Source organism: Diceros bicornis, chromosome 29 (genome assembly GCF_020826845.1).
Source record: "Diceros bicornis minor isolate mBicDic1 chromosome 29, mDicBic1.mat.cur, whole genome shotgun sequence".
NCBI classification, from domain to species: Eukaryota; Metazoa; Chordata; class Mammalia; order Perissodactyla; family Rhinocerotidae; genus Diceros; species Diceros bicornis.
In genome coordinates, this window is record NC_080768.1 from 34,548,860 (window position 1) to 34,576,259 (window position 27,400).

At 55.9% G+C, this 27,400-nt stretch overlaps 1 protein-coding gene across 1 annotated transcript in view; it reads left to right on the plus strand.

Moving 5' to 3' along the window:
• ADGRA2 (adhesion G protein-coupled receptor A2) overlaps nucleotides 1-27,400 on the plus strand; it is a 33,486-nt gene that overhangs the window by 2,869 nt on the left and 3,217 nt on the right. Inside the window, exons 2-17 of the mRNA XM_058525204.1 lie at nucleotides 9,497-9,568; nucleotides 18,690-18,761; nucleotides 19,009-19,080; nucleotides 19,260-19,331; nucleotides 19,593-19,756; nucleotides 20,206-20,419; nucleotides 20,967-21,131; nucleotides 21,733-21,931; nucleotides 22,435-22,584; nucleotides 22,708-22,869; nucleotides 23,701-23,925; nucleotides 24,085-24,301; nucleotides 24,961-25,169; nucleotides 25,876-26,003; nucleotides 26,317-26,440; nucleotides 26,906-27,051. Coding sequence (XP_058381187.1) covers nucleotides 9,497-9,568; nucleotides 18,690-18,761; nucleotides 19,009-19,080; nucleotides 19,260-19,331; nucleotides 19,593-19,756; nucleotides 20,206-20,419; nucleotides 20,967-21,131; nucleotides 21,733-21,931; nucleotides 22,435-22,584; nucleotides 22,708-22,869; nucleotides 23,701-23,925; nucleotides 24,085-24,301; nucleotides 24,961-25,169; nucleotides 25,876-26,003; nucleotides 26,317-26,440; nucleotides 26,906-27,051 — 2,391 coding nt within the window. The remainder of the gene's footprint in view (nucleotides 1-9,496; nucleotides 9,569-18,689; nucleotides 18,762-19,008; nucleotides 19,081-19,259; nucleotides 19,332-19,592; nucleotides 19,757-20,205; nucleotides 20,420-20,966; nucleotides 21,132-21,732; nucleotides 21,932-22,434; nucleotides 22,585-22,707; nucleotides 22,870-23,700; nucleotides 23,926-24,084; nucleotides 24,302-24,960; nucleotides 25,170-25,875; nucleotides 26,004-26,316; nucleotides 26,441-26,905; nucleotides 27,052-27,400) is intronic.

Here is a 27,400-nt window from a genome sequence, read left to right on the forward strand (position 1 = left end):
ACCTGGTGCAAACAGCAGGACTTGAGCCTGCGTTGTGGCTTTATCCTCCCACCTCCAGCAGGTCCCCTTCACACCACCTTGCTCAGCTCACGGGTCCTCAGGGGACTCAACTCCAGACTCCACCTTGGGAAGCCTGGCAGATTCTAGAGCTGAGACTATTCAGGCGAAGAAAGTGCTAGATAAGGTGCCTGTCTGCAAGGAGTCTCCCGTCCCCACTCAGAGAAGGCCTCCAAGTGGTTCAGTTCTGTGAGCAGTCCTGTTTACCTCCATGACAGCCCCTCCACCTCCCCTGTTACCTCCACTTCTGCCTTCTGTTTTGTAGACTGCTGCCCCTCTCCCCATGCTTTGCTTATTTTCCTCTAATGGATTTTCATTCGCAGTTTTCCAGGAAAGCAGAACTCTTGGCTTCCTTCCTGATCCCTCTGTCCCGCCCCACCCCCCAGTTTCGCGGCCCAGTCTGCAGGGCGGCTATGGGTACAAATGCTCCTGTCCAGAGCAGGAGCCTGTATGGGCCTCCCCTGACGTGACAGGTCTCATGGGGGTGGCTGTTACAGACAGGGAGACACAGACCCCTGTGGACCCCCACGCACCCCTGGGCAGCAGCTGATGGGCCTGCCCTCTGGTTCTCAGCTCTGGGAGTTAGAGCAAGGGGGAGGGGGGATGATAGGGAATTCAAGGCAAGGACTGATAATAGATAACTCCAGAAGGAAATCTCCTATGAGGACCTCCCAGGACATCTGAGCAGCCCCTCAGAGGATACCATCCAGTCATAAATTCCTAGAACGTCTGCACTGAAAAGGGCCTTAGAGATCAGCTAGTCCAGCCCCGACATCTGACAGCTGAGCAAACTGGGCCGGTGTCTTGCTAACAGTCATGCAGCTAGCTGAGGCCGGCATCAGGGTTAGCCAGTGGGTTTTCTTAGTGTTCCTCTCAGGTGAGGGACTCCCTGTTCACCTGGCTGGACTCAGGACCCAATGGGCACAAAAGCTGCTTTAAAAAACCCAATTCCTTCCCAGCAGGTCCTAGGCCTTTGTGACCTGGGAACATTCCAAGGCTGGGTGGGGAGGGTGGTGGGCATGGAGTGGGTCACTCCAGATTCTTCCAGAGCTGACAAACCCTCATCCACTCAGCCTCCCATGTCAGGTGGGGGTGCCCACCACATAGGCTGCCCACATAGGGGAGAAGGGGTGTTTGCCACACAGATGTGCCTAGCAGTGGCTGGGGCCTCTTGCTGCGTGTGGTGGTCTTCAGGAGCACCATGGGGTGAGGGGAGGCCCCCTCACAGCCCCTGTGCTTTCTCCAGCCTCAGGGAAGTGGTTCTTGAGCACAGATCTCCCTCTGGACCTCCAGCTCTGGACTGGGCCCTCCCCTCAGTGCCCCTCATCCCGGTCCTCAGGATCCAGTTAGGGGAGTTTGGGGCAAAGTGTGCCAGCTGCCATGCACACAGCCTGAGGGGAGTGGAAAGATGCTGGCTGGAGGGGCGGGCCATGCCGACTTCTCCACCCCCTTCTCTTCCACCCTCTTTCCCCCATATGGTTCTCATAAGGTCTGGGCTCAGAGACAGCAGCCAGAGGAAGTGGCTGTGTACAGAGAGCTTTTGTGAGGGAGAGGGGGGAGGGGGAGAGAGCAAAGAGAAAGAAGGAAGAGGCAGGAGACAGAAGGTGGGAGGAAGCCTGGAGACCCCAACACAGTCCGTGACCCTCCCGATGGTGCGAGGTCTCAGCTGCAGCCCCCCGCATGTGGGCTCCCGGACCCCTGCCTGTCTGAAGTGAGGGGCCCAGAAGAAACCCAGGTCCCTCCTTGACTCTTCCCACCTACCTGCTGGGGGAGCTGGAGGCAGCCTGCCCTTCCCGGAGGTCCTGGGAACCCCTGTCCTCAGGGCTCCCTCTTGTGCAGGATGTCAGGGTCCGTGGTCCCGGCTCAGGCCAGCACTGGGCAGAGAACAGTGCCCTCTGGTCACTGGTTGAGTCCTCATTGCGCCAAAGAGACTAGAGAGGCCATTGTGCTGGGCTCCAAAGACAACACGCACCCATAATTCAGCCCCACAGTGGGACCATGACCCAGAGTGGGTCATTTGGCCTGATTTATTCAGAAGCGTGCGTGAACCCAGCTACTCCTGAGCCCCAAGGAAGTCCCCTCCTGCTGGCTACCATGGATCACCCCTCTGTGTCGGGAATGGGGGACAATCCCTAGTCCTGGGGGTGAGTCTGAGAATTTTCCCCACAGGCACAGGCAAACCAGTGTAATTTGAACCTAACCATAAATTGACCCTTAAATTTGGGGTCATGTTTTTAAAGGGAGAGAGTGTTTTTGAGTTTATGGCACATGGGAGTCATTGGGATAAGAATGCTTTTCTGAGAGAGAAAAAAGTTCCAACCACCTCTGGGTTGATCCCTGTTCTTCCATTCAGTGGGCTCTCCTCACCAAAGCCCAGAGAGGGGAGGCAAGTTCCCCAATGCCACACAGCCTGGATCAGGACCCCTCACTCCCCATCACCCTGCGGTAGAGATTGTCGAGTGCCTCCCTGGGACCAGACAGAGCAGGGGAGGAGAGCAGAGGGAAATGGCCCCGGGCTGAGGGACCAGAAGGAAAATCCGGTAACTGCTAGGAAGGGGCTGTTCAGAGGGGCTGTTTATTTTCATTCCCCCAGCCCAGCTGCTCTGTGCTATTTAGAGCTCAGACATTGACAGGACAAAGCTGCCTCCTCCCCTTCCTCCCTCCTCCGGGGGCCCCCATCCTTCCCAAACTCCAGAACATTCCTTTGCTTTTAGGACTGGATGATGGGGGTGGGGGAGCAGAGAAACTGTGGAGTGTAGCTAACTCGGGCAGCCTCCTGGCCCCAGCTTTCCCAGCCCTGGGAGTGGGGAGAGATGGGATGGGGCAGCAAAGGGGTGTGCAAGATGGATGGGGCCAGGTGAGGAGCAGGGGAACCAATCTGTCACAGAGGAGAAGGGAACAGCCAGAAAGAGCGGCCTCAGGAGGGAGTTCCAGCCTGAACTTGAGGGGCCAGACATCTCCCAGCTGGAAAGGGAAAGTCTGAGAGCCCCCCTTCCCTGACCCCAGAGCTCTTTGCCTGCTGGGAACTGTGTGGTGAGGCAGAAACTCTAGACTTCAGGCTCCAGGAGACTCGGTATCCAGGTTGGGAAAAGCCATCAAATATAAGGAGTGGAGGTCTTCATCCAGACCTTTCTTTTACCGAGAAGGACACCCCCAGAGAGAGGCTGCCCTGCCCAAGGCCACACAGCTCCTAGCCAGACCCCAGGGCTCCTGCACCCATCAGCCTCTTCCCACACAGACCAGAGACGTCATCCCTGGGACAGAGCAGAGGAGATACACTAATCCACTTCCTCCACTTGGATACACAAGCCAGGGAAAAGGGGGGCCCACCCGCAATGATAGCCCAACAAGTACACGTATACTTCGGGGACCACTGTACAAAATGACCGCGGAGTATTTGAAATCAGACTGACCCAGGAAAAGAGAGACCCGTGGTCCCTAAAGCATCCCTCCCAGTGTTTCCTCTCCCTCTCCTGCACCACACACGGCACAGCTTCAGGACTACACAACCCCTATGGGAGAGGTGTCCCAGAGGGCTGTACCCTGGAGCTATGTTAGCTCTGAGAGGGATGGGCGCCCTCTCCGAGGTGTCAGAGGTGAGCTCTGCCAAGACTGACCAGGTTGGGGGGTGGGGGGGAAATTGCCCCCTGACTTGGGAAAACGGGTTCAGCATCTCTGTCCACTGACCACTGCCATCTTCCCTATGGCTCTGCCCTCCAGATATATGCATCCATTCATTCAGCCAGCACCTGCTGTGTCCGGCCCTGTGCCAGGAGGTGAGAAGGCTGGTCTCTGCTCTCAGGGGCCCGAGAGTCTCATCTGAAGGCTGGATACAGGCTCCCAAAGCAGGGTAGGACCAAGGCCTCAGGGCTTCCAAGGAAAGCATCTGGGGTGGAAAGATTAAAGGACTAATTTATACTTAAGTGTAAAAGACTGATAACAGATTGATCCTTTCAGGTTTGTTTGTATTGAAAAAAACCCCCACTTTCTTCACCCAAAAGCTTGGCTCCTCAGTGGTGAAACTATAGGCCATGTGTGGAGGAAGTGTTTAAGGTGGGTTGGGGGTGACTTCCCTGCTTCCTCAAATCAAGTGGACACACACACACACACATTCATCCTGTCTGACCCATCTCCCTCCATCTTCCAATAGGTGTTAGTGTAGGTTTGGAGAAGAACGAATGAATGCATGGGTGGGAATGATTACAGCCGACTCGATTCCATGAGCTCCAGCTCAGGTGCTGGGGACCCCCAAATCCCAATCAAGGCACACCGACCACCCACCACACACACCTGTAGCACCTTTTTCAGGCTGCAGACTCGCCCAAGTTTAGTCCTCCCCATCCCGCCCCAATTTCGTGGTTCTGCCTGCTTACCACCAGGACGGGGTGCCTTTGTGGAGAACAGGAACAAGAAGGCCCCATGTGTGGGAGCCATCGCGAGACTTGTTCTCTCTTGGCCTTGACTGCAGGCCCGGCCTGGAGAGCCCAGCTTCAAGGCTGAGGTCAGAGGCTGTCTCAGGACATGACCCTCTAAAGCCTGGGGAAGGAAGGCCCTGGGTGTCCTTCTAACCAGCAGACGTTCAGGGCTGACTGGACAAGCTTCTAGCCCAGGGAAGGGATAGCAGGCAAGCACTGGAGTGTCGCATGTCCCCTCCACCATTTATGTCCCCTGCAGTCAGGCTAAATGGACATGAAGGGCAGCCTCGAGAGGACGGGAAGGGAAGGGAAGGGAAGCCATTAGCCTCAGGGTTGAGTCAGAGCAGGGCCTGTGGACCAGAGGCCGTCTCAGTTTCAGAGGCCCTGTTGTCATGCCAGCCATCCTAAAATGCACCCACATCCTTCATGAAACATGACAATTATTACTAATTGACAGAGTATGACATTTGGTAGTTATTTAGTTAAGCATTTATTAATTTCCGTTTTGTAGCATTTATATTTCAGAGGTGGTGATTATTTTTTAGGTTTCAGACATCTTTGTGAGCCCCGGAAATGCTCGAAGGCCCTGGGCACTGTGCCTGCAGGAGGGGCTGGGAGGCCAGTTTCACCTTGATGGTTCAGGGCAGTTATGGGCCTGAGGCCTTTTTGGTACCAGTAAGGAGACCACCCTCCTCCCCCTCACTGGTGGTCTCCCGAAGACACTGCCAAGGTGCCAGCAGCAGGTGTTGGCGACGAGGCCTTCGCAGCCCAGGGGGCTTGCTGATGGCCTAAATTCCAGGCTCGGACTCCCTGGAGAGCATAGGTCCCCAGTGTCCAGACATGTGGTCCTTCCTCTGTGTGTGTTGGGGTGAGCGGGGGCGCTGACATGTATGACTCTTCCTGCACATGTGAGACCCATTTGCTTCAGGCATGTGCTGGCCCCACACGCCACGGAGCGGTGCCCACATGATCCCTACAGGGTCATCTTTGATGTCGGGCTGGGATCTGGTGAGTTCCTGTGGCTGCCCAGAGGCCACAGAGCCTCTGTAGACGCCAGCCACTCGCTGCCTTGGCCTCCGGCCTCATTAGTGGTGACTCCGCTTGCTTCTCTCCCCTAAGATAGGAGCCTCCCTGGGACAGAGTTCTGGAATGGACTCGCTGTGCCCCCTGTCTTTGGCCAGATTTCAGACTCCAGAATAGAGAACAGGGGACTCCAGGGACTGGCCCCCTTCCTGTGAAAATTTGATGTGGGAGTGGTAGACGGTAGGGAAAAGGAAGCTGAAGCTGCCGGGCTGGGCGAGCCAGCGGTCTGTGAGGCGGGGCTCGCGTGGATGGGAATAAAGCCACCTGGTTGGCTCCCTGTGCTGTTGCAGGGGGAGAAAGTGTCTGTCTGGTGAGCGAGGGGCATTAAGATGGGGCCAAGACTGGCACTGTGCCTGCAACACTGGACAGAACCATGGGGCTGAGCCTCCCTCCTTCCCCACCCGATCACTGGGGCCTCCCCGCCTGTTTTCCTCCCATGAGACCGCCTAGCGTGGTGGGAACATTTTTCTTCCCACTGGATGAGGCTGTGTGTGTGTATTTTCGTCTACCCCATTTGCAGCCCTGTAATGGCCAGCTTCCTACCTGTCCATAACAATGCCAGACCCAAGCACTTTCTGTCCCAAATCACTGTCCCCCCTCCCTGACCAGACCCACAAGGGGCCCTCTGGAGAACTGAGCTGACAAGCACAATTGAGGCCATTCTCTAGATAATCTGGGTCTAAAGTAACATTTCCCCAGCCTTGTCTAGGTTATTGAGGCCAAAATATCCAATTCTGGGTATTTGGGGACTTGAATAATACAGATATCTGCCTGAGGTCTGTCCAAGAACTGGAGATGTGGCAAGAAGGGGAGGAGAAGGATGAAACGCTGTTTGCCTGGTGTCCCTGCTTTTGCACGTGGCTTAGAGGGCGGGGCATCGGGGACATGTTCTCTGCAACAAGAAAAAGTCTCATTTCAAGACTGTCAGGGCTGGAGTTTGCATGGGGCTAGCCAAGCCGGAAGCGTGGGCTGCAGCTGACCCCCATTCTGCCCTCTCCTCCCCAGCACAACAGAGGCTGCCTCAGAGAGGGGCCCTGGCGGCCGGGTGGGATGCCACAAGATGAGTTGTTCTGGGCCACAGGCTTATCCTCGCCTGCCTCAGGGCTGTCCCCGATCTTTGCTCTGCTCCCACCCTACACACAGACACACACACGCCACCCCAGTGGCCTCAGTCTCTCTCAAGCAGCCCAGACTTCCTCCTGGAGAGGTGCTGGCTCCAAGGAGACTAGATCAGGGTTAAAGCGGCTAGCCGCACGTGGCCACTGGGCACTTGTAACGTGGCCGGTCTGAATTGAGATGTGCTGTTGAGGAGAATGCACACCAGACTCCGAAGACTTAGTACAAAGGAAAAAAAAGGAAAATATCTCACTATAATTTTGTATACTGATTACATATTGAAATGATAATATTTTGGATACACTGGGTTAAATAAAATACATTATTAAAAGTAATTTAATTAAAAAAAATTTTTAAGTGTGGCTACTAGAACATTTCAAATTACATATGCAGCCCACATTGTAATTCTGTTGGCCAGCTCTGGGTTAAAGAATTTGGGATATGTGAAAGGTGTTCAAAGGTTAAAGGCCAAAGAGTCTGGAGAATGTAGGGTACCCCCCCAAAGCCACCTCTAGACCTGTCTGGACAGGGTTCTCAAATTAGGATCCCAGATTTTATTCTCAGGGATTTGGAAGTTGGAGAATTTTTTAATTTTCTGTTTTCAATTCAATGATCTTTAAACAAAATCTTTTGTAAATAGTTTTGAGATAATTTTTTGTTAGAAGATTTTTTCATAGTGTAAGGTTTTTCATTTCTAACGTCAGTGTTTCTCAAGCTGGAATCCTCAGACATAGTTGCAGGAAATAAGTATTTTTTCCCTCCCTTCAACAGGTCCACACTACTCAAGTTTGAGAAATACCATCTCAGGTTTCCCCCACATGGACAGGGCTGTGATGGTCTGGCAGCCCTGTTCCTCTATCCTTCCACACCTCCCACCTCTCACCTGTGCCCCTTACCCCCATCAGCACCCCCGTCCTTTTTTCTCCCCAGGAACCCAGGGAGGGGGCAATGCCTGGGAGAGACCCTTGGAGTTACAGAGGAGGCTGAAACGATGCCCTTTCTCCACCCTTCTTCCTGACATTTTAGGTCCCCTCCCTGACATTCCTAAGGAGACTGAGAGGTCCTCTTGCCTTTTCCGACATTTAGTGCAACCTCTGAACCTCAGACTCTGGGGGCATGTGAAGGGAATGAACTGGAGATGAGGTGAGGCGGGCTTTGATTTAAAAGTCATACCATCAAGAGCTTGTCCCCATGGAGGGGGCCACCCCAGCCCCACCATGGCCTGAATGAGACAATTAGAGGCCCCAAGAACTGAAAAGATTATCATTTACCACCACCCTGTGTCATGTGAAATAAAACTATCCTAATCCATAAAATGAGAATAAAGGGATTCATGAAAGTTCTAATTGGTCATATAATGACTACTGTGATGTACTATTTGAAATATCAAGATAATGTTATGTGTGTGTGTGAGGCACTCTGGAAACCCAACATTGTCCCCCAAACCCCTCCACACAGTCACCCTTCAGACCCTGCTGGGAAATGTCACCATAGGAGGGGCTGTTAGGCCAAGACCAGAGGGGTAGGAGGGGTCTATCTGGAGAGGGGAGAAAGGAGGAAGGAGATGATGTCTCCACTCCTTCCTATTGACCCAGAAAGCCTGCCTCCACTCTGGCCTCCATCCTGGCCGCTGTCTGTTCTCCACGAGCCTCTTGAACATAGAGTCGCTGGGACGTCAGATGTCTGGGCTCCTCTCACCACCTGGCGTGGCATAGTCACCCACCCACTTCCAGGAAGCTTTGGGGCAGATCCCTTGACATCTCCTCTCATGTCTGGTCCCCAACCTCTGCCCTCTCCCTTACTGTCCAGTCCAGAGGCTCCCCAGTTGGGAGAAGGCCCCAGGCCTGCACTTCTGGCTGTCCCAGGTCCACCACTAAGAGCAAAGAAGGGAAACTCTTGTCCTCAGCCCAGGGCAGGCAAGAGTTTGGGCTGAGAGGCTCATTAAAGCTTTTTAATAAGCAATTAACTCAAGGGATGAGCTATTTGGCTGGTCTGGAACTCTGTCCTCCCTGTGGGGAGCCTGGCAGAGAAACGCTGAGTGGGTGGGCAGAGTGGGTTCAGTCAGAAGCTTGGGGCCTCTTTCCTCCTCCCCTAAATACAAACAAACACATAAACAGAGCTCTGAGGGGGCAGAAGCCAAGGCCGAGGCTGGGGCTTCCTCAGGCCCAGGGCTCCATCACTTTTCTGCCAAGGCTGCAGACAGGCTAGGGGAGGCCAGGGCATCCGGGCCCTCTGAGTTGGGGGCCTTTGAGGGCTGGGAGTGGTCCCCTTCCGGTGAGGGCCTCAGCTCACAGAGAGAGTGTTGGAGACCCCAAAGAAGGGCAGCTCCTCTCACCTGCCTCCACACCTGCTGTGCTTCCTGTTTCCCCTGCCAGAGCCCTGAGCCAGTGCAAGCCATTCTCCCCACCGCTGCCCTCAGGAGATTGGGATGAGGGCTTGAGCAAGACAGAGATGTGGACGGCAGGAAGGGGGCGCTGTGGGCTCGGCCCTGTGGTTCCAAGGTGTACAGGGGGCATTGCAACTTCACAAGGGCTCAGGGCACCTGCATACAGAGCTCTAGGTCAGATCCAGGCCTTGGGGGAACCCAGGGCAGGTGAACTGTCTGCCTTGGGGCTCAATGGGCTGACCGTTCTGCCTGAAGCATTCACTGGCCCCTCCCTATAATCTCCTGGAACAGAGGGTGGGGCTGCTGCCTTGCACAACTTCAAGGGGCGCCATTTATCCAGACTGCCACATGGCTGTAATGGTGAAACTGGCTCCCCACTCCAGCCGCACTTCCCAGCTTGTAACGGCACATTCTCCTGTATCTTCTCCTGTTCCTTCAGGCTCTTGAGCAACAACAAGATCACTGGGCTCCGGAATGGATCCTTCTTGGGACTGTCCCTGCTGGAGAAGTTGTAAGTGCTGGGGCGAGGTGGGAGATGGTGGTCGTGGCCAAGAGGTCAGTGCAGAGAGATGAGGAACACCAGTTGCTGAGGGACCCCACAACCCAGAACTTCCCTTCTAAGGGGAAGGAAGGGTCAGACCCACTGGGACCCTGCTGAGGACTGGACCACCAGGTGGAGGGCAGAGAGGGGCTGGTCTGGGACAGAGGGCTAGCTCCTTCACCAGCTACAGCAGAGGAAAGTAGGGAAACCTCATTGGTCTGGGCAGAGATGGGGCTAGGGGAAGCTCATTAATGCTGTGTAATGAGCAATTAGCCGTGAGGGCTGAGCCCCTCAGCTGGCCAGAAGCCGCCTGCTCCTCCCAGCTGGGGCCCAGCATCAAGGGCTGAGACAGGCTTTAGTGTGCCTGCGGCCTCTTTCCTCCTTCCCTAAAAACAATCAACAAACAAAGCCTCAAGGGACCAGAGCCCTGGGCTGAGGGTGGGGAAAGCGGCTCATATCCAAATCTCCCCCCACCCCCACCCCCACCACCTGGTTTAGAGCTGCATCAGCAACAGCATCCTCCAGCTGCCCTGCCAGCCCAGGGTGAGCTGGCGTTGGACTCAAGTCCACAAGGGCCCTGCTAGCCTGAAAGAACCTTCTTCCCAGAGTTGGGGACTGGACTGGGTCACAGGCAAGTCACTGAACCTCCAGATGAGGGGATTGAATCAACCCCCCTCTCAATTCCCTGTTGGGTTGTCATCTCTGCAACCACAGCCTGTACAGCACCTCTGGGTCCCGTCTCCTCCACAGAAGACCTGGGCCTCCTGTTCCTCCTGGAGCCTGCTCCTTGCTGTCTCCTCCACCTCCAACCTCCTCTCTCCTATCTCTGCTCCCACACTGCTGGGCATTCCCAAGTCCTCCAACAGGGCCCCTGTCCCCTCTAGTACCATTTTGCCTAAAATGCTTGGCTCAGTGTGATGGAAGGCACAAAAGAATAAGGCATGAAGCCTGCTCTCAAAGATCCAAAGAGATTACAACCTAGTGGAGACCACAGACAAAGCCATATATATTAGAATTAAGTAGGTTGGGGTTTCTGTAAAGTCCAAAGGAGGGATCAGCAAAGCTGGAGTGTTCGAGGGTAATAGAGATGCAATATCTCCGTGACATGGAGTTTAGATCTTTAACCACGACAACAGTCTTATGATTAAGTCTTCACAGGGGAAGGGAAAGCCTCTCCCCCAAACCCGCTGTGAGGAGACCGTGAGGAAAGCTTGATGGTCAGCTGGGTTAGTGGGAGTGGGAAGGGGAAAACCCACATTTGGGGCCGAAAGGCAGAGCGTGTTCTGTCTGGTCTGGGGCGTGCTGGGGTGGGAGGGGATCTCAGGATGCTGACTGTGGTGTATGCACGAAGCTCCATGACCAGGTCCTTCTGACCATCTGCTCTGCAGCTCACAGACGGGTGGTCCAAACAAGGAGAAAGGGCTGCCACCAAGCTGCTATTTACAAGTCTCCTTGGTACGAACAAATAGGGGACGTTTTCATCTCCTGCAGCAGTTAAGCTCTCAGGAGCTCTGATTCCTACACCTAGCCCAGGCTTGGTCTCAGAGGGCTGAGTGGCAGGAAACCAGACGCTCCTTCCAGGGATCTTTTGGAGGAAGATGAACCGCAGCTGCCTGCAGCACTCTGCCCTGCCCCACGAGGGCCAGTCATGCCCAGAGCTGGTCCCCCTTCCCCTCATCACGAGTGAACACCGCTTTGAGCCTCTCATGGCCTCGCTGACATCTTCCATCTTTATCAGTCAGAGACCCACTGGGTCTGCCCCCTTCTTGTCCTTCAGTCTCATGGGGGTAAATTTTCAGATGAAGATGAAAAGATGGTCCTCTCCTTCCCACCCAGGCCAACACACTGAATCAACTCCTCTGCCAGCACCGTACAGCAGGTGACTTCAAAGCATGGAGAGCAGCCAGAGGAAAATGGGACAATAGTCAAAGAATAATGACTAACTGCTGAGTCACATGATATGGAAGGAGCGCTGGGCGAGTGAGAATTCAAAATCCTGGGTTTGAGCCTCTGCTCTGCTAGGAATCATTCTGGTCATTCATTCTAGAGATTTTTATGGAGCCCCCGCTGTGTGCCAAGCTGGGCACTGCCCTAGTCACTGGGAGTGAACACGATAGACCAAATGCCTGCCCTCATGGGACTTACCCTCTACTGATGGGACCCAGAAAATAGCAAATAAGTGTATATTATGTCAGGAGACGAGAAGTGCTGCACAGAAAAACAAGCCAGGGAGAGGGCGATCGAAAGCAATTGTGGGGGGGTTATGTAGTGAGGTCAGGGAAGGCCTCGTGATAATGTGACTGAGCTCAAGACCTGAATGAGGGAGGAACATGGAGGGGCAGAGAGAGCAGCAGCTGGCAGGCCCTTGGGTCTGGCGAGTTTGAGGAACAGAAGAAAGGCTGTGTGACTGGGAGGTGGTAGGAGATGAGGTCAGAGTGATGCAGGGGAGGGTGCCAGGTTTGGGGCTTCGGTTTCCTCACCTGTAAAAAGGGGGAATAGGGTGATTGGTCACGTGCATTATGGATTTAACATTCTATGATCCTTGGACATGTGTGTGTGTGATACCACAAGTGCTGCATGAGAAGGAAAAGATCAGAGCCCAATGGTGTGGCTGGGCTTTCCAGAGGAGGGGAGGCCTCTGGGCAGAGGGGTGTGCTGTCATCAGCAGGTGCCCATGCCTCCCAGGGATACAAAGGCAACACCAAGATTAGTGTTTGATTAAGTTACTGGGTGCTATATCCTGGCCAAGTGGACACAGAGAACTAATCATCACAACCCAGGGGTGGGAGAGTCCTGTGCCCCGCTCCTGGAGATGCTAATTCATCAGGTCGGAAGGGGCCTGGGAATTTTTTACAAGGTATGCAGGCGATTCTCATGCTCGTCCAGGGTTGGGAATCAGTGGACCAGATGACCCCTAGACTGTGGGCCTATTCATCACAAATGAGACGCCGTGGCCTGGCGTACAGTTGGTGCCAGGAAACACTGATCTCTCTGTCCTGTCAGGCTCAGACATCCAGGCTTGGGCAGCTGAGTCCATGGCAGCTTAACGTCCCACAGTCCAGAAGCAGCAAGTCCCGTGGGAGGGTGGGGGCCTAGTCTAATAACTGAAATGGCGGTCTGGGCTGCTCCAGAAAGTGCCGGCCTTCCCTCCCTGTGCTGAGCGCCCCTCTGGCCACTGGGAATGAGTCGAGTGTGAGTGTGTAGGGGGAGCAGGTCTGCATGGTCCCTGTTTTGCTGTGTGGGGCCTTGAGGCTGGGGAGGGAGACGGTGCCAAGTGGGAACGTGCCTGAGATGATCTCACAGGAGCACGCATGCCCAGAGAGGCTGGGGGTGAGGGTGGGGATAAGGGACACACCTTGTGGGGCTCTATCAGCCAGGAAGGATGGACCAGAAAACCTGAAACATAGTGCAGCAGAGGCAGTTTATGGCCAACCCAGGAGGGTACAGAAGCTCCCAGATGTGTGTGAAGTCCCGTCTCTGAGCCCTCCTCTCTGTATCCCGCCACCCCTCAGCATGGACAAGCCTGTTTGTTGCCCAGAGGAAAAGCTTCTAGTGTGGGAGGGCAGGCGATAAAAGGGCACAGAAGTCTGATCTGGAGTAAAAAGAGGCCTGGGATTGAATCCCGCCTCTGTCATTTACCTTCTGTCCAAGCCTCGGGTTTCTCATCTGGAAAACGGGACAATGCAGGACCCCCTGACAGGTTGTCATGGGCAGAGATGAATTCAACTACGAAGAGAGCCTGGGACGGAATGGCCGTTCCCTTCTCCTGGGAAGAGCTCCACCTCGCGAGATGTTCTGTCGGGCCCCCTTATTGCATAGGATTTGTCCCGAGTGTCCTGGCCTCAGGCAGGCGGTCCTGTGTAGTTGAAATGCACGTGCCGAGAGCGCTGGAGGATGGCTCATTCATCTGGTCCTTCGCATCTCTGCCCAGATCCCCCACCACGCCCATTCAACAGGGAGCAGGCTGCCAGAAGACTTTCTAGGGCCCCGAGGGCGCCCCAGTCACAGGGAGAAGCCCCCAGACCAGGGACCGAGCTGGCCACAGGGCAGACAGTCCCCAGAAGAGGCCAAGGGAGCGAGCGAGTCTGGGCGTGCATGCAAGTGAGTGGACCTATGTGGACGCCCGCCCCCAGAGGCTTGTGCACGCCTAGAGGACAGGGCCTGGGGAGGGGAGCCTGGTCAGCCCCGGCATGATTTGTCATTGCCTAATGAGATTAATGAGCCCCGGGGGCTGGTATGCAGCGGTGCTGGGGCACTCATTAGAAGCAGATGCTCATGGGAATGATGGCAAGTGGGGGCCTGGGGGCGGAGTGCCGCTCACCCGCCAGGTGGTTTCCATTAATCTGTGGGCGGGGCCAAGGGTAAGGCCTCCGGGCTCTGTCCCTCCTCCCCTTCCCAGCCCCGCTCACGCTGAGGAGGAACGCGGCCGCTGAGGGCCCGGGAAGGGGGGCTCATGGGTTTGAGGACAGCCGTCTTCTTGCTGTGGTAGCCCCGATGCCTGGCTCAGTGCATGTGCTCGATAAATAGCTCTTGGATGATATCAGAGACTAGAGGGGCCCGGGGCCCGGGGCTGGGAGGGAGGCTAGGACCTTCTTGGCTTTCCTCTGGGCCTCTCCTCCCCCGCACAACCTCTATACCTGCTGGAGTGTGCTGGCCCCCTTCTCAGCCAGCCCCCGCTTTCTAATGAACCCTGGAAGTCCTGGAGGGCCCAGGGAGAGCTGTTCTGCGGCCTCCAAACCTATAATTTGGTTTTCAAACCCACAGGCAGGGAGGTCTGTGGGGGCCAGAGGGAGCCAACTTAGTGCCGCCCCACCCTGTACGAACGTGGTGCACACACACACACACACACACACACGCACACGCACACGCACACGCACACTCTGTCATATGAACTCACACGCTCTTTTAACAGCTTTAGTGAGATATAATTTACATGGCATAAAGCTCACCCATTTAAAGTGTATGATCCAGTGGTTTTTAGTATATTTACACAGTTGTGCAATCATCATCATCATCATCTAATTTTAGAACGTTTTCATCATCCCCAAAGAGACCTTGAATCATTAGCAGTCACTCCCCAGCCCTCCACCGCTATCCCCAGCCCTAAGCAACCACTAATCTACTTTCTGTCTCTATAGAGTTGCCTATTCTGGACATTTCATATAAACGGAATTACAATGTGTAATCTTTTGTAACTGGATTCTTTCGCTTAGCATAATGCTTCCACGGTTCATCCATATTACAGCACGTATCAGCACTTCATTCCTTTTTATGGCCTAATAATATTCCACTCTGAATATAGCACATTTTGTTTATTCAACAATAATTGATGGACATTTGGGGTGTTTCCACATTTTGGTTTATTATGAATAATACTGCTGTGAACATTCCTGGACAGGCTTTTGGGTGGATGTACGGACACTTCTCTTGGATATATACCTAGGAGTAGAATTGCTGGGTCATAGGGTAACTCCAACTGCCAAACTGTTTTCAAAGTGGCTGCACCATTTTACACTCCCACCAATGATATATAAGGGCTCCAGTCTCTCCACATCCTCACCACACTGCTGTTGTCTGTCCTTTTTCTCATAGCCATCTTAGTGGATGTGCAGTGGTATCTCATTGTGGTTTTGATTTGCATTTCTCTCGTGACTAATGGTGTTGGGCATCTTTTAATGCATTAATTGGTCATTTGTGTATCCTCTTTGGAGGAATGTCTATTCAAATCCTTTGCCCATTTTTTTGGCTGGGTTACCTGTCTTTTTATTATTGAGTTGTACAAGTTCTTTATATATTCTGGATAGAAGTCCCTTATCAGATATATGATTTGTAAACATTTTCTCTCATCCCACGGGTTGGCCTTCACTTTCTTGATGGTGTCGTTTATAAAGCCAAAATTTTAAATTTTTATTAGGTCAGACTTATCAATCTGTTGTTTTATTGCTTGTGCTCACATATTCACTCTCACACACTCAGCTTCCTGAGTTTCTGTTTTCCCAAGAGGGGCATAGGGTATGATTTGCTCCCAGGAATCCCCCCCACCGACTTTTGCCATACGGGGTCCTTCTCCTCCATATTGACATAGATACAGGGAGAGGGGTGTGCCCAGAGTCAAGGGAGCTGGTCTGGGGTGGGCAAGGGGTAGTGGGGAGGGGAGGCTCCATCCAGATGCTGCCCCATTCCCAGGGCTCTGTGGAAGCAGAAAGGAGGCAGGAGATTCCACAGCATAGGAACATATATGCATCCTTGTGACCTTACCTAAGAAATGAAGGGATCAGATGAGACAATCCAGAGCAGGAGTTCATAACCCAGGTTCCACAAGCCCCCTGAAATATGCATAATGTTGGGTATAGTGCATTTTTCTGAGGCAGGAGTACTTAGCCGTCATCAGATTTTCAAAAGGATGTGCTAAGCAAGAAAGGTACAGAACCTATAGGGGCCTCGCAGGTCCAGAAAAAACATCCAGGTTCTATGGTAGCATTTTCTCCTGCCCCTAGGGAGGGTGCAGCCCCAGCGCTGCTTCCCCTCCCTTAGGGACCAGGAGGCATTAGCTGCCCCTGAGGCCAGAACTCATCAGGCTGTCAGAGCTCAGCCCAGGGAGCAGCCCCTGGCCTGTGCCCTTCAGGAGAGGACCCAGGACTAGCCAGCCTGCGCCACCAGGCCAACTCCCAAGGGTACTTGAGGAGCTGCCGTGGTCACCCCTGAAGCCACTCTGCGGGCATGAGGCAAGGGGGAAAGAATGCCAACACTTGATGGAAGCTGTCCTCTCAGAAGGCCCCGGCATGGCTCCAGGCTGCAGGAAATCCAGGGCAGGAAGGGGCTGGGGCCCGAGCGGGTGCCTTGCTCCCATCTGCAGAGCATCAGTGGGGCAGGCGGGGTGGGGGTTCTCCAGGGGGGCTGGGGAGGAAATGAGAATAAACACAAGTGAGCGGAGAGGGAAGGGGCGGGGGGCTGCGGCCTCAGCCCCTTGGCAGCCCATGAAGGGAAGTGACACAATGAGGAATGTGTTTCCCTCTGCCTGTCCCCCGCATGGGGGTGGGAGGCAGAGCCCTGAGAATGGCCAGACCCCAACAGGGGCCAGGGGGCACATGCTGGAACAGCATCAGAGAGGGGGCTGTGAGGGCAGGGATCTGGGCAGCAAAAGGGGGTGATGGGCAGGAAGGACACCCCTGGGCAGGCGGGGCACTTATCCCATCCATCTCCTGTCTCCACTCTGCGTGAGTGTTCTAGGGTCTGTGCTTGCACATTCCCTGCGGGCGCCAGGCACTGAGGCACCTCCCAGCACGCCTGGGTATGGAAGCCATCCCTCCTCTAGAGAGCCAGCCCTTCTGGTGGCTTTCACTTCTTTCTCAAGGGCTCAGGGCTGTGGAGGCCTTGGTGTGAGAGGGAGCTGAGGGATGAGGACCCCTGGCCATGGCAGGGTGAGCAGGGTGTTTCCTCTCTTCCTCTCTCTCTCTCTCTCTCTCTCTCTCTCTCTCTCTCTCTCTCTCTCTCTCTGTGTGTTTATGTCCCCAACTGGGACTGTCTGTGCGAAAAACAGGCCCCCTGGTGGGACAGCACCTCCCCATCCTGGACACCCATTTCCTCTCCTCCCAGTAGGGAGCCAGCCCCGTTAACCCCCTCCTGCCCATAATCCAGAGATGTCCCTGAGGCCTTGGCAGGCCAAGCCACGAGCCCTTTGCCTCGGTCTGGGCTGGGGGCGTGGCCAGGCCTTGGAAAGCAGGTGGACCCCAGATATCCCTGTCAGTCTCCTTCTTCCTGCCGCTGGCCCTTTTGACAGGCTGGTTATTCCAGGAATCCTCCACCCTTGCCCTCGGCCTCATAATCTCCTGGGTGCTTAGGTGGGGGCAGAGAGGATGTTGGAATGCAGGGAGCAAGCAGGGAGGCTGCAGCCCCCATCCCAGGGTCCCAGGAGGGGAGGCTGGCTGAGCACTGAGGCCTTCTGGTAAGTTGCTCTGTGGGGCTGCAAGCCTGTTGTGGTTTGGCTCAGGAAAGACACAGGTGGCCCTTGAGTGGGTGGGTGAGTGGCTGGTCGGTCCTCTAGGCACCTCTCTCTCCATGGCTGTGCCCACACAGAGAATGGGGGTGGGGAGGAAGGCCAGTGGGCCAGCACTCAACTTGGTCCTCAGTGGTCCCAGAGGTCTGATCATGTTGGGCTGGACCGGGTAGGCATCCTTCAGCCCGGTCTCTGCTGCCCTTGGAGGAGGTGAGAAGGGGAGGGAAAGTTGCACTCATGTGGTTGAGTTTGAGCCACCAGACCCTGGGACAGAAGCTACTCTGATGACTCACCTGCAATTCACTCCTCCAGGTGGGTGGCCCTTGGCCCCATGGAGCCCTAGAGGACACCAGTGTCTTCTGTTCTGTCTGTGCCCTGGGACATGGTGCTTCCTCTGCTGCCTTCTCTCAGCACCATGGGCTCCTAGGAGACCTTGGGGGGAAGGTGGGCAGATGCCCCCTCGGCCTCAGCTTCCTCATCTGAAGAATGAGGGGCTGGGCCAGGGGATTTACAGCCCTGCCCTGGAGTCGGAGGCCCGGTCAGCATCCGTGTGGTCATCAACCAGCTGCATGACCTGTTTCCTCACCTGTCGAATGGAGAGATCTGCAGGGATAGAACAGCTGTAAAAATACTTCCCAAGGGCCAGGTGCAAGAAGATCTCACCTTTGTATAGCAATTTGCAAAAGACCATAATATCCATTTTCAATTGCTTCTCACGGCAGCCCTGGGTGATACTCAGGGAAGCTCAGAGGTGGGGCGCGTGGAACCGAGGCTTCCTGACTCCTAGTTCACTGCTTACTTGACTCCTTGTTTCCACCGTGTTCTGCTCCTCATCCTTCTGATCCCATCTCTTGGTTTCTATATCCTCCTTGTCGTCTTTCTGACCAGTTCCCCTTACAGTGGCCAGAGAGTCTGAGGAGACCTGTCTGAGGGGCGGGGTCCTTCATCCAACCTCCCACCCAGTGCTGAGGAGAGCAGGGATTTAGAAGGAAATGGAGTTCCTGACACTCCTGGTGACAGTGAGGCTACCCTGCCCCAGGGGAGCACGTGGCCCCAGAGCAAGAGAGGTGAGGCCTCCTCACTTGCCTCCCACAGGGACCTGAGGAGCAATGTCATCAGCACGGTGCAGCCCGGCGCCTTCCTGGGCCTGGGGGAGCTGAAGCGCCTGTGAGTCGCATGTCCTGCCCCCCGAGCCCCCCGTCCTCCCCTTACCCCATGAGCAACCACCCCTCCTACTCACCCCATTGCCCTTTCTCGCCACCCTCCGCTTCCCCTCCTCCCCTACACAGCCAACTCATCTCCTCTTTCACCTCCCTCCCCTCGTAATCCCCAGCCACACTTGTGTGTCCCTCATAAGCGGATCCATTTGCTACCATGTGGCCAACTTGCTGAGGGTGTGTGTGTGTCTCTCTAGAGATCTCTCCAACAACCGGATTGGCTGTCTCACCTCTGAGACCTTCCTTGGCCTCCCCAGACTTCTCCGACTGTGAGTGAGGGGCGGGAAGTGAGGAGGAGGGGAGAGGGGAGGCTCACCCGGGAAGGAGGGCTGGGAGGAAGAAGGCAGCACCAAACCCTTACAGGTCCCTGCCTTCTCTTCACTCCCTCCTCCCTCCTCTGGCCCAGGGAGACCTAAGATCCCAACTCACTGTTCCCTGCTCCCTGCAGAAATATATCTGGAAACATCTTCTCCAGTCTGCCACCTGGGGTCTTTGATGAGCTGCCAGCCCTGAAGGTTGTGTGAGTACCAATTCTCAGCCCCAGGTCTCAGACCTCTGCTTCCTTCCTCTGCCCGGGAAGGAGACACAGAAGCATCATGACCACCGTGGCCAGCTTTATGAGTAGGCAGGACAGACACTGGATGAAACTCCACCATATTTGCCTTCCCATGATTCCGGTGGTGCACACGTATACATGTGTGCCCTCTCCAGCCTTCCTTCCCTGGGGCTCCATCCCCACCTGCTGAGCCCATGCCCTGTGGCCCCTCTCCCCACTCTGCAGGGACTTGGGCACCGAGTTCCTGACGTGTGACTGCCGCCTGCGCTGGCTGCTGTCCTGGGCCCGGAATCACTCCCTGCAGCTGTCGGAGCGCACGCTCTGCGCCTACCCCAGTGCCCTACACGCCCAGGCTCTGGGCGGCCTCCAGGAGGCCCAGCTGCGCTGCGGTGAGCAAATCTTCACCCTGCACACCTGCGGGGCACCCTGCCTGCCCCCGGGCCCGACTCCCTCTCCGAAGGGCCCCTGCTGGCCCAAGGCTCCCTGTGCTGCAGTGTTACTGGGTGGTGTGCATGTTCTCTGGGGCGTGCTTTCCCTCACATCCCGCTGGGGCTGGTCCTCCGTCAGCTCTTCTACGCTTCCTTTGGGGCTGCTGCTTTGTTTATATTTTCATCTGGTCCCACCTCTTGGGGTGACAAGTGTGTTGTGGAAAGGAGCATTTTTATTTGTTTGTCCAAAACCCGCCTGCTCCTCTCCTGTGCTCTTATCTCTGGAGACTTTTTCTTCCCGCTAGAGTGGGCTCCAGACAGAGGGGACCTGGCCCTGCCCCTACTGAATTCTCACTCGTGTGGCACACACGCTGTGCAGTCAGCCTCACTGCTGGTGTCTCCTCCCACAGAGGGGGCCCTGGAGCTGCACACGCACCACCTCATCCCATCCCTGCGCCAAGTGGTGTTCCAGGGTGACCGGCTGCCCTTCCAGTGCTCCGCCAGCTACCTGGGCAATGACACCCGCATCCGCTGGTACCACAACCAAGCCCCCATGGAGGGCGACGAGCAGGCAGGCGTCCTTCTGGCTGAGAGCCTCATCCACGACTGCACCTTCATCACCAGGTACAGGCCCACAGCACAGGGTCGGGTGGCCACAGGACTGATCACCCTCCCCTCAAAGGAGCTGTGCCCAGACATGTTCCTGGGCATGTGTTCATACGTGTGAGAGTGTGTGTGTGCGTGTATGTGCGTTTACGGAAATCCAGGACTAAGTCACAGATGGTCTGGATAAGGGATAGAAATTAAATGCCTGATAGAAAAAAATGCTTATATCTGACATTTCTTTAGTGCTTTTACTATGTATAGAGTGGCCCTCACCTATATTATCAGACTTAATCTCTCCAGTAGACTTGCAAGAGTGGTGTTGTTATCTCCAATGATAAAGATGGGGAAATTGAAGCTCAGAAAAACAATATCATAAGGCCAATCAGAATTAAAGGAGTATGTATGTGTATCCCTCACTCAATTAAAGAAAAAGGAAACTGAAGCTCGTGCCCTGCCCGCCCCAGGACAGGGCACCTGGGGGTGGACAGGCCAGGGGCACTTAGGGAGGGGGGCATGGCCACTGAGAGTGCCCCACCGAGCCAGCCCTCCGCCTGCCCGCCTGCAGTGAGCTGACCCTGTCTCACATCGGCGTGTGGGCCTCAGGCGAATGGGAGTGCTCCGTGTCCACGGTCCAGGGCAACGCCAGCAAGAAGGTGGAGATTGTGGTGCTGGAGACCTCTGCCTCCTACTGCCCCGCGGAGCGCGTCGCCAACAACCGTGGGGACTTCAGGTTCGGTCAGCTCTGCTGCCCCAGAGACCTAACACCATCCCTTGACCCAATCTCCCAGTTCCCACCCCACATCTGAGACACGGGTGACCAGGGTCTCCCCACCTGCTCTAAGATGGAGAAACACTTCCTTTTGTCATGCAGCTCCAAGTCCCACTGCTGTACTTGGAGACCTTTATCTTTTTGTATAAAATCACCATCTGAGATGAGCTGCACAGGTTTTTATTTGCTTCCTTACATTACTAGTTTACAAAGCTCTCCCACAGAGAATATCACATTTTGATATCCCAATGGCCTGCTCAGTTAGGCAGGGCAGGTATTATTCTGCCCATTGTACAGCTGAGAATACTGGGGCCCAGGAAGGATAAGTGACTTGAACTCAGGACTCTGAGTCCCGCTCCCATAGCACCTGTGCCAGCCCTACCCGAATAAGCACAGAGTTAGAAGGTGGAGCTTGGGAACTCCTTGATGGGCAGTCCAAACCCCCTCTTCTGGATCCTTCTCCCAGGTCCCAAGGGGTCTGGCATCACAGTTCTAAGGGCAGAGGAGGGACCCTTACCCTGAGGAGCCTGGGTCATGGGCAACTTCCCGCCTCTGCCCCCAGGTGGCCTCGAACTCTGGCTGGCATCACAGCTTACCAGTCTTGCCTACAGTACCCCTTCACCTCAGTGCCCCTGAGCGGGGGGGCCCCGGGCACCCGCGCCTCCCGCCGGTGTGACCGAGCTGGCCGCTGGGAGCCGGGGGACTACTCCCACTGTCTGTACACCAACGACATCACCCGGGTGCTCTACACCTTCGTGCTGGTGAGGCCGGGAGAGGAGGCGCGGGGGCAGCCCATCTGGGTCCAGGGAATGGGACAGGAAGACACCTGCAGGCCACACGGGGCCGGGGAAGCCCACCCTCACAGCTGCTCCTCTGTCCTTGGGGGGCACAGTGAGGGGCCATGGGGCTGTTCTCCTCTGTCTTTCCTTCTTCCAGGGAATTCAGACTCCCCCCAAGGCTATGCTAGGGAAGCACGGGCCACCCCAAACATCTTTATCCGCAGTACATCAAGGGCAGCCTTCAGGGGGAAAACAAGGACAGCGTGAGGTCGTCCCATTGTCCATAGGCCCGTGGTGCGAGGAGCGGGTGGTCTGGGTCATGATGAGCTCATTGCCACATATGTGCCTCCTGTCTTGATTAGACCCATCGATGGGCCAGGGCACTGTCACCCTGAGCATCAGCACAGAGGAGGGGACCCCTGGAGGCAGTTCTGGGGAGAAGGAGCAAGACTGGACAATCCCCTTTCTTCTCCCAACACCCCCAGATGCCCATCAATGCCTCCAATGCACTGACCCTGGCCCACCAGTTGCGAGTATACACGGCCGAGGCCGCCAGCTTTTCCGACATGATGGACGTGGTCTATGTGGCTCAGATGATCCAGAAATTTTTGGGTTATGTTGACCAGATCAAAGAGGTGAGATTCCACTGGGTCTCTGGGGGCCCTGAAAACCCCCCAAGTTTCCTCAGACCTCTCATGCCTCAGCCCCTGGGTTCCCAAACCCCACTCCTGCCCTCAGTGACTCCCCCGCCCCCCCAGCTGGTGGAGGTGATGGTGGACATGGCCAGCAACCTGATGCTGGTGGACGAGCACCTGCTGTGGCTGGCCCAGCGTGAGGACAAGGCCTGCACTGGCATCGTGGGTGCCCTGGAGCGCATCGGGGGGGCCGCCCTGAGCCCCCACGCCCAGCACATCTCTGTGGTAATGTGGGTCAGCTGGGAGAGAGCTCCTTGGGGGGCCAAGCACTGGGAGGGAACTTAGAGCAGACTGGGTCCAGCCCTCATGCAGGAGGGAAAGGCTTCTCTCAAGCAGCAAGTCCTCCAAGCGTGCAGCTGCCATGCACCCAGGTGGCAAGAACACGGAACGTGACTAAGTTCCCAGTCACATGTGGAATCAAATTCCAAGTGCTCAGGGCAGTGCAAAGGAGAGGGGGCCAGTGACACTGGAGAAGTTACGCAAGACTTTATGGTGGGGAATTGAGTAGTAGGGCTAGCCCGATGGACATAAACAGGAGGAAGGATAAAAGGAGTAGACGGAATAGGAGGACGGCGTGGTAGCAGGGTGACAGCACTGTGATGGAGTGACGGGTAGTAGAGACTTCTGTTCCCTGAGACGAGGGTGACATTTCCAATGGTGGGTCGTGAACCAATTACCAAGCACAGCAGAGCACCTTCTACATGCAAGATCTTGTGCTAGGCACATTAGGAGATATAGGGAGGTTGGACATGGACCCTGCTCTATGGCTTAGCTGGGGCAGCAGAGCTAGTTAAGAGGTGAGCAACATACGAGGCAGGGTGTGAGTGAGGGGGAGGAAGGGCCTTAGGAGGAAGGAGAAGGTGTCCTGGCCAGGGTCTGAGGAGTCTCCATGGCAGACTAAAGCTGCCAGGTCTTGAGAAGACAGTGAGGAAGGAAGTGTAGGGGGACACAGCCTGAGCAGATCTGCAGAGAGGCACTGTGCAGTCTCGGGCAGGAGAAGGCCAGGAGAGGCCCACCATATCTGTGGTGGTGGGGTGACCAGTTCCCTGTCCCTAGAACTCGAGGAACGTGGCGCTGGAGGCCTACCTCATCAAGCCGCACAGCTACGTGGGCCTGACCTGCACAGCCTTCCAGAGGAGGGAGGCAGGAGCGCTGGGCGCACGGCCCGCGGGCCCCGGCAAGAATCCCTCGCCGGAGCCGGAGCCCCTGGCTGATCAGCAGCTCCGCTTCCGCTGCACCACTGGGAGGCCCGACATTTCTCTGTCATCCTTCCACATCAAGGTGGGCACTGAGGGAGGGAGGTTGCTAAGAGGGGAGATGCCGAGTTGCAGGTGCCTGGTGGAGGTGGGTGGCAGGAGAGGGGAGGTAGGAAAAGGGGCTGGAAGACATCAGAGTCCTAGGGGATCCCGCGGTCTCTGAGGAACTCCTCTGTCCCCCCAGAACAGCGTGGCCCTGGCCTCCATCCAGCTGCCACCCAGTCTGTTCTCGTCCCTTCCTGCTGCCCTGTCTCCACCAGTCCCCCCTGACTGCACCCTGCAACTGCTCGTCTTCCGAAACGGCCGCCTCTTCCGCAGCCACGGCAACACCTCCCGCCCTGGAGCTGCTGGGCCCGGCAAGAGGCGCGGTGTGGCCACCCCTGTCATCTTTGCAGGAACCAGTAAGGGACCAAACTGCCCACCCCGCATGGGATCCCTCCCAAGTGTCTGCCCTGTGCCCCTTCTTCCCACCCTTCCCTCGCCCACAGCGCCCCCTAACACCCTGCTGGAGTTGGCAGAGGACGGTGGCCCCTCACCATTTCCAAGGAGAATGGGGGCAGAGATGTCCGTAAAGGAAGGGATTGGTGAAGAAATGGCTCAGGAAGACATTGGATTTTATATCCCAGATTTGTCACATTTCAGATGGCCTCTAAGCACAAACCCTCGACCCACCTTGGTCTCCCTCCGTCCCACCTTCCTGACCTGGTGCCAACTTCCCCTCTCAGAGGTACCCTCCTGGTTCCTCTCCACCTGGGCCTTCACGCCCTCTCCATTACCTTCTACCTTCTTGTCCCTGACCCCAGCCCCAGAGTCCCCTCTTTGGGACTAGAGTGGGCCACCTCCCAGTGCTTTTATTTGGATTCATGCCTTGTGTCTCCCCAGTTAGACTGAGGACCTGGAGAGCAGGCCCACATCTGGCATCTAACCATATTCCCCAAGCCCAGCGCAAGCCCTGTCCGGCAGGTGTTCAGTGCATGCCCAGCTGCTGCTGCTAAGTTCCCCTGAGCCAGCCTCCCCATGGCCTTGTGCAGACCTGTGTGGACTTCCCTTTCCCCCGTAGGTGGCTGTGGCGTGGGCAACCTGACGGAGCCAGTGGCCATTTCACTGCGGCACTGGGCTGAGGGCGCTGAACCTGTGGCAGCTTGGTGGAGCCAGGAGGGGCTGGGGGGGTCTGGGGGCTGGAGCTCCGAGGGCTGCCAGCTCCGCTCCAGCCAGCCCAACGTCAGCTCCCTGCACTGCCAGCACTTGGGCAATGTGGCCGTGCTCATGGTGAGTGTAGGGGGGGCTGGGGGGAGGGCAAGGGAGCAGGGAATGTGTATGAGGTGGAAGTGGGGTACTCTGATCATCTGGGGCCACAGAGAAATTCAGAAAGAACAGCGGCCTTATCAGACCTCCTAACTGTCAGGTCTGGTGGGGAAATGTCCCTCTGGTCTCCCTACACCTTTTCATCTTTCAGGAGACAGGGAGGTCCTGCCTCCACTCCCACACCGAGAGATGGATCTGGAACTACCTTGCCTGGTCTTCACATCCTGCACTCTCTGAAACCCAGATTGTTACAGGGGATAAAAAAATCTGGGAACATTTCTCCTTTCTGGTCATCCTCCTCACTCACCTCTGTCCAGTTCCCCCTCCCTCACCACATTTCACACCCCACTTTCCCAGATCCTGAGCAGGCATGCAGCTGTATTATAGACAGAACCTTCCCCCTCTTTCTTCATCTCTAATTTTCAGGCTGGGGATCTGAAAAGTCCCCAGAAAGGCAGATTATTAATGCTACCTAAACCAACTTTCTAGGAGTGGATGTCATGGCACTTACATCCTTGCCTACCCAGATGGACTAAGGGCCAAAGATGAGGACCAAAGCTGACAGGGCTTGGGAAGAGGAAAACTGGCCTGGGGTACTGGCCGGGACTCCATGGGGCAGCCTTTACTCCTGGCTTCCTAATACTCACTTCCTCTTTCCTTCTCTTTCCAGGAGCTGAGTGCCTTCCCCAGGGAGGTTGGGGGCTCAGGGGCAGGGCTGCATCCTGTCGTGTACCCCTGCACAGCCCTGCTGCTGCTCTGCCTCTTCTCCACCATCATCACCTACATCCTCAACCACAGGTGGGAGCTCCTGCAGGAAGGGAGGGAGTGGTGGGAGGACCATGGGTCTCTAAGTACTGGCAAGTTTTCCCTTCCCAGGTGGGTGCACATGACTTTCCCAGGCTCTTGCCTAGCCTTTTATTTAAAGGTTAGGAGTTGGAAAACACATTTTGGGGGTTAAGGCCTTCCTGCGCTGGGGCCTTTGTCACATTCACACACACGCATGCACACAGATATCTGCTTTCCCCTCTTTGGCTCTCGCAACGGCCTTGAGACCCCATGGGCCTGACCTTGGGTTGGGTGGCCCATTAATTAAAGACTCTTTCTGGGGCAGCTCCATCCACGTGTCCCGGAAGGGCTGGCACATGCTGCTGAACCTGTGCTTCCACATGGCCATGACCTCTGCCGTCTTTGCAGGAGGCATCACACTTACCAACTACCAGATGGTCTGCCAAGCAGTAAGCAGGAGAAGGGGCTGGGGTGGGGCATGGGGGCTCCCAGATTAGCAATGGCAGCCTAGGCATAGAGTAGGGAGGTTCAGGGAAAGAAAAGGGAGTTCATGCTAATAGGCCCCAGCTCCACTGTTCTGTGTCCAGCCTTGTTTAGGGGGAGAGGGGCGTGAGAGTAGGGGCTGGTAAGAAGCATAGAAACTAGGAGACATGACTTCAAAGTAGAGAGTGGACCCTGCAATGGAGGAGAAGTCAGGAATGAGCCCAATAGCAAGGACAGGGTCATGGCGAGTCCCCGGAGTGGGAGAGAACTCTGGGGTGGAAGTAGAGAGGGTAACAGCACAGACAGAACCTTGGGGGGATCTGGTTGGAGCTGGGGGCTGGGAGGAGTGGGAGAACACTGCGGGGCTGAGGCTCTGAGATGGCCGCAGTAGTAGCAGCCCAGTCCCTAGCTTCAGTGCCTTGACCCCACAGGTGGGCATCACTCTGCACTACTCTTCACTGTCCACACTGCTCTGGATGGGTGTGAAGGCCCGCGTCCTCCACAAGGAGCTCACCTGGAGGGCGCCCCCTCCACAAGAAGGGGACTCTGCCCCGCCTGCTCCCCGTCCCATGCTCCGGTACATGCTTCCAACTGTCAGCTTTGCGGTGGGGAAGGGCTCGGAGGGGCTGTAGGACACCAAACTATGTTGTCCCAGGGTCCAAGGTCCTGGAGATCACTCTCCAAAGACAGAAGAGGCAACGCCCTGGGTGGTGCCAGGCTGCCCAAGCCCATGGAGTAGGTGTATCCTTAAGACTTTCCAGGCATGACAAGGCCAGGGAAGGGAGTGACTCCAAAGGGCACTGGGCAGGGATCCTGGGAACCCCTGACTTCTGCACTGTTCAGGGTGAGAGAGAGCAATTCTAGCCTCTGTCCCTTAGAACAGTCTTGGCCAAGCCCCCTAGAGGCCTGCTGAGCCTGCCCTGTAG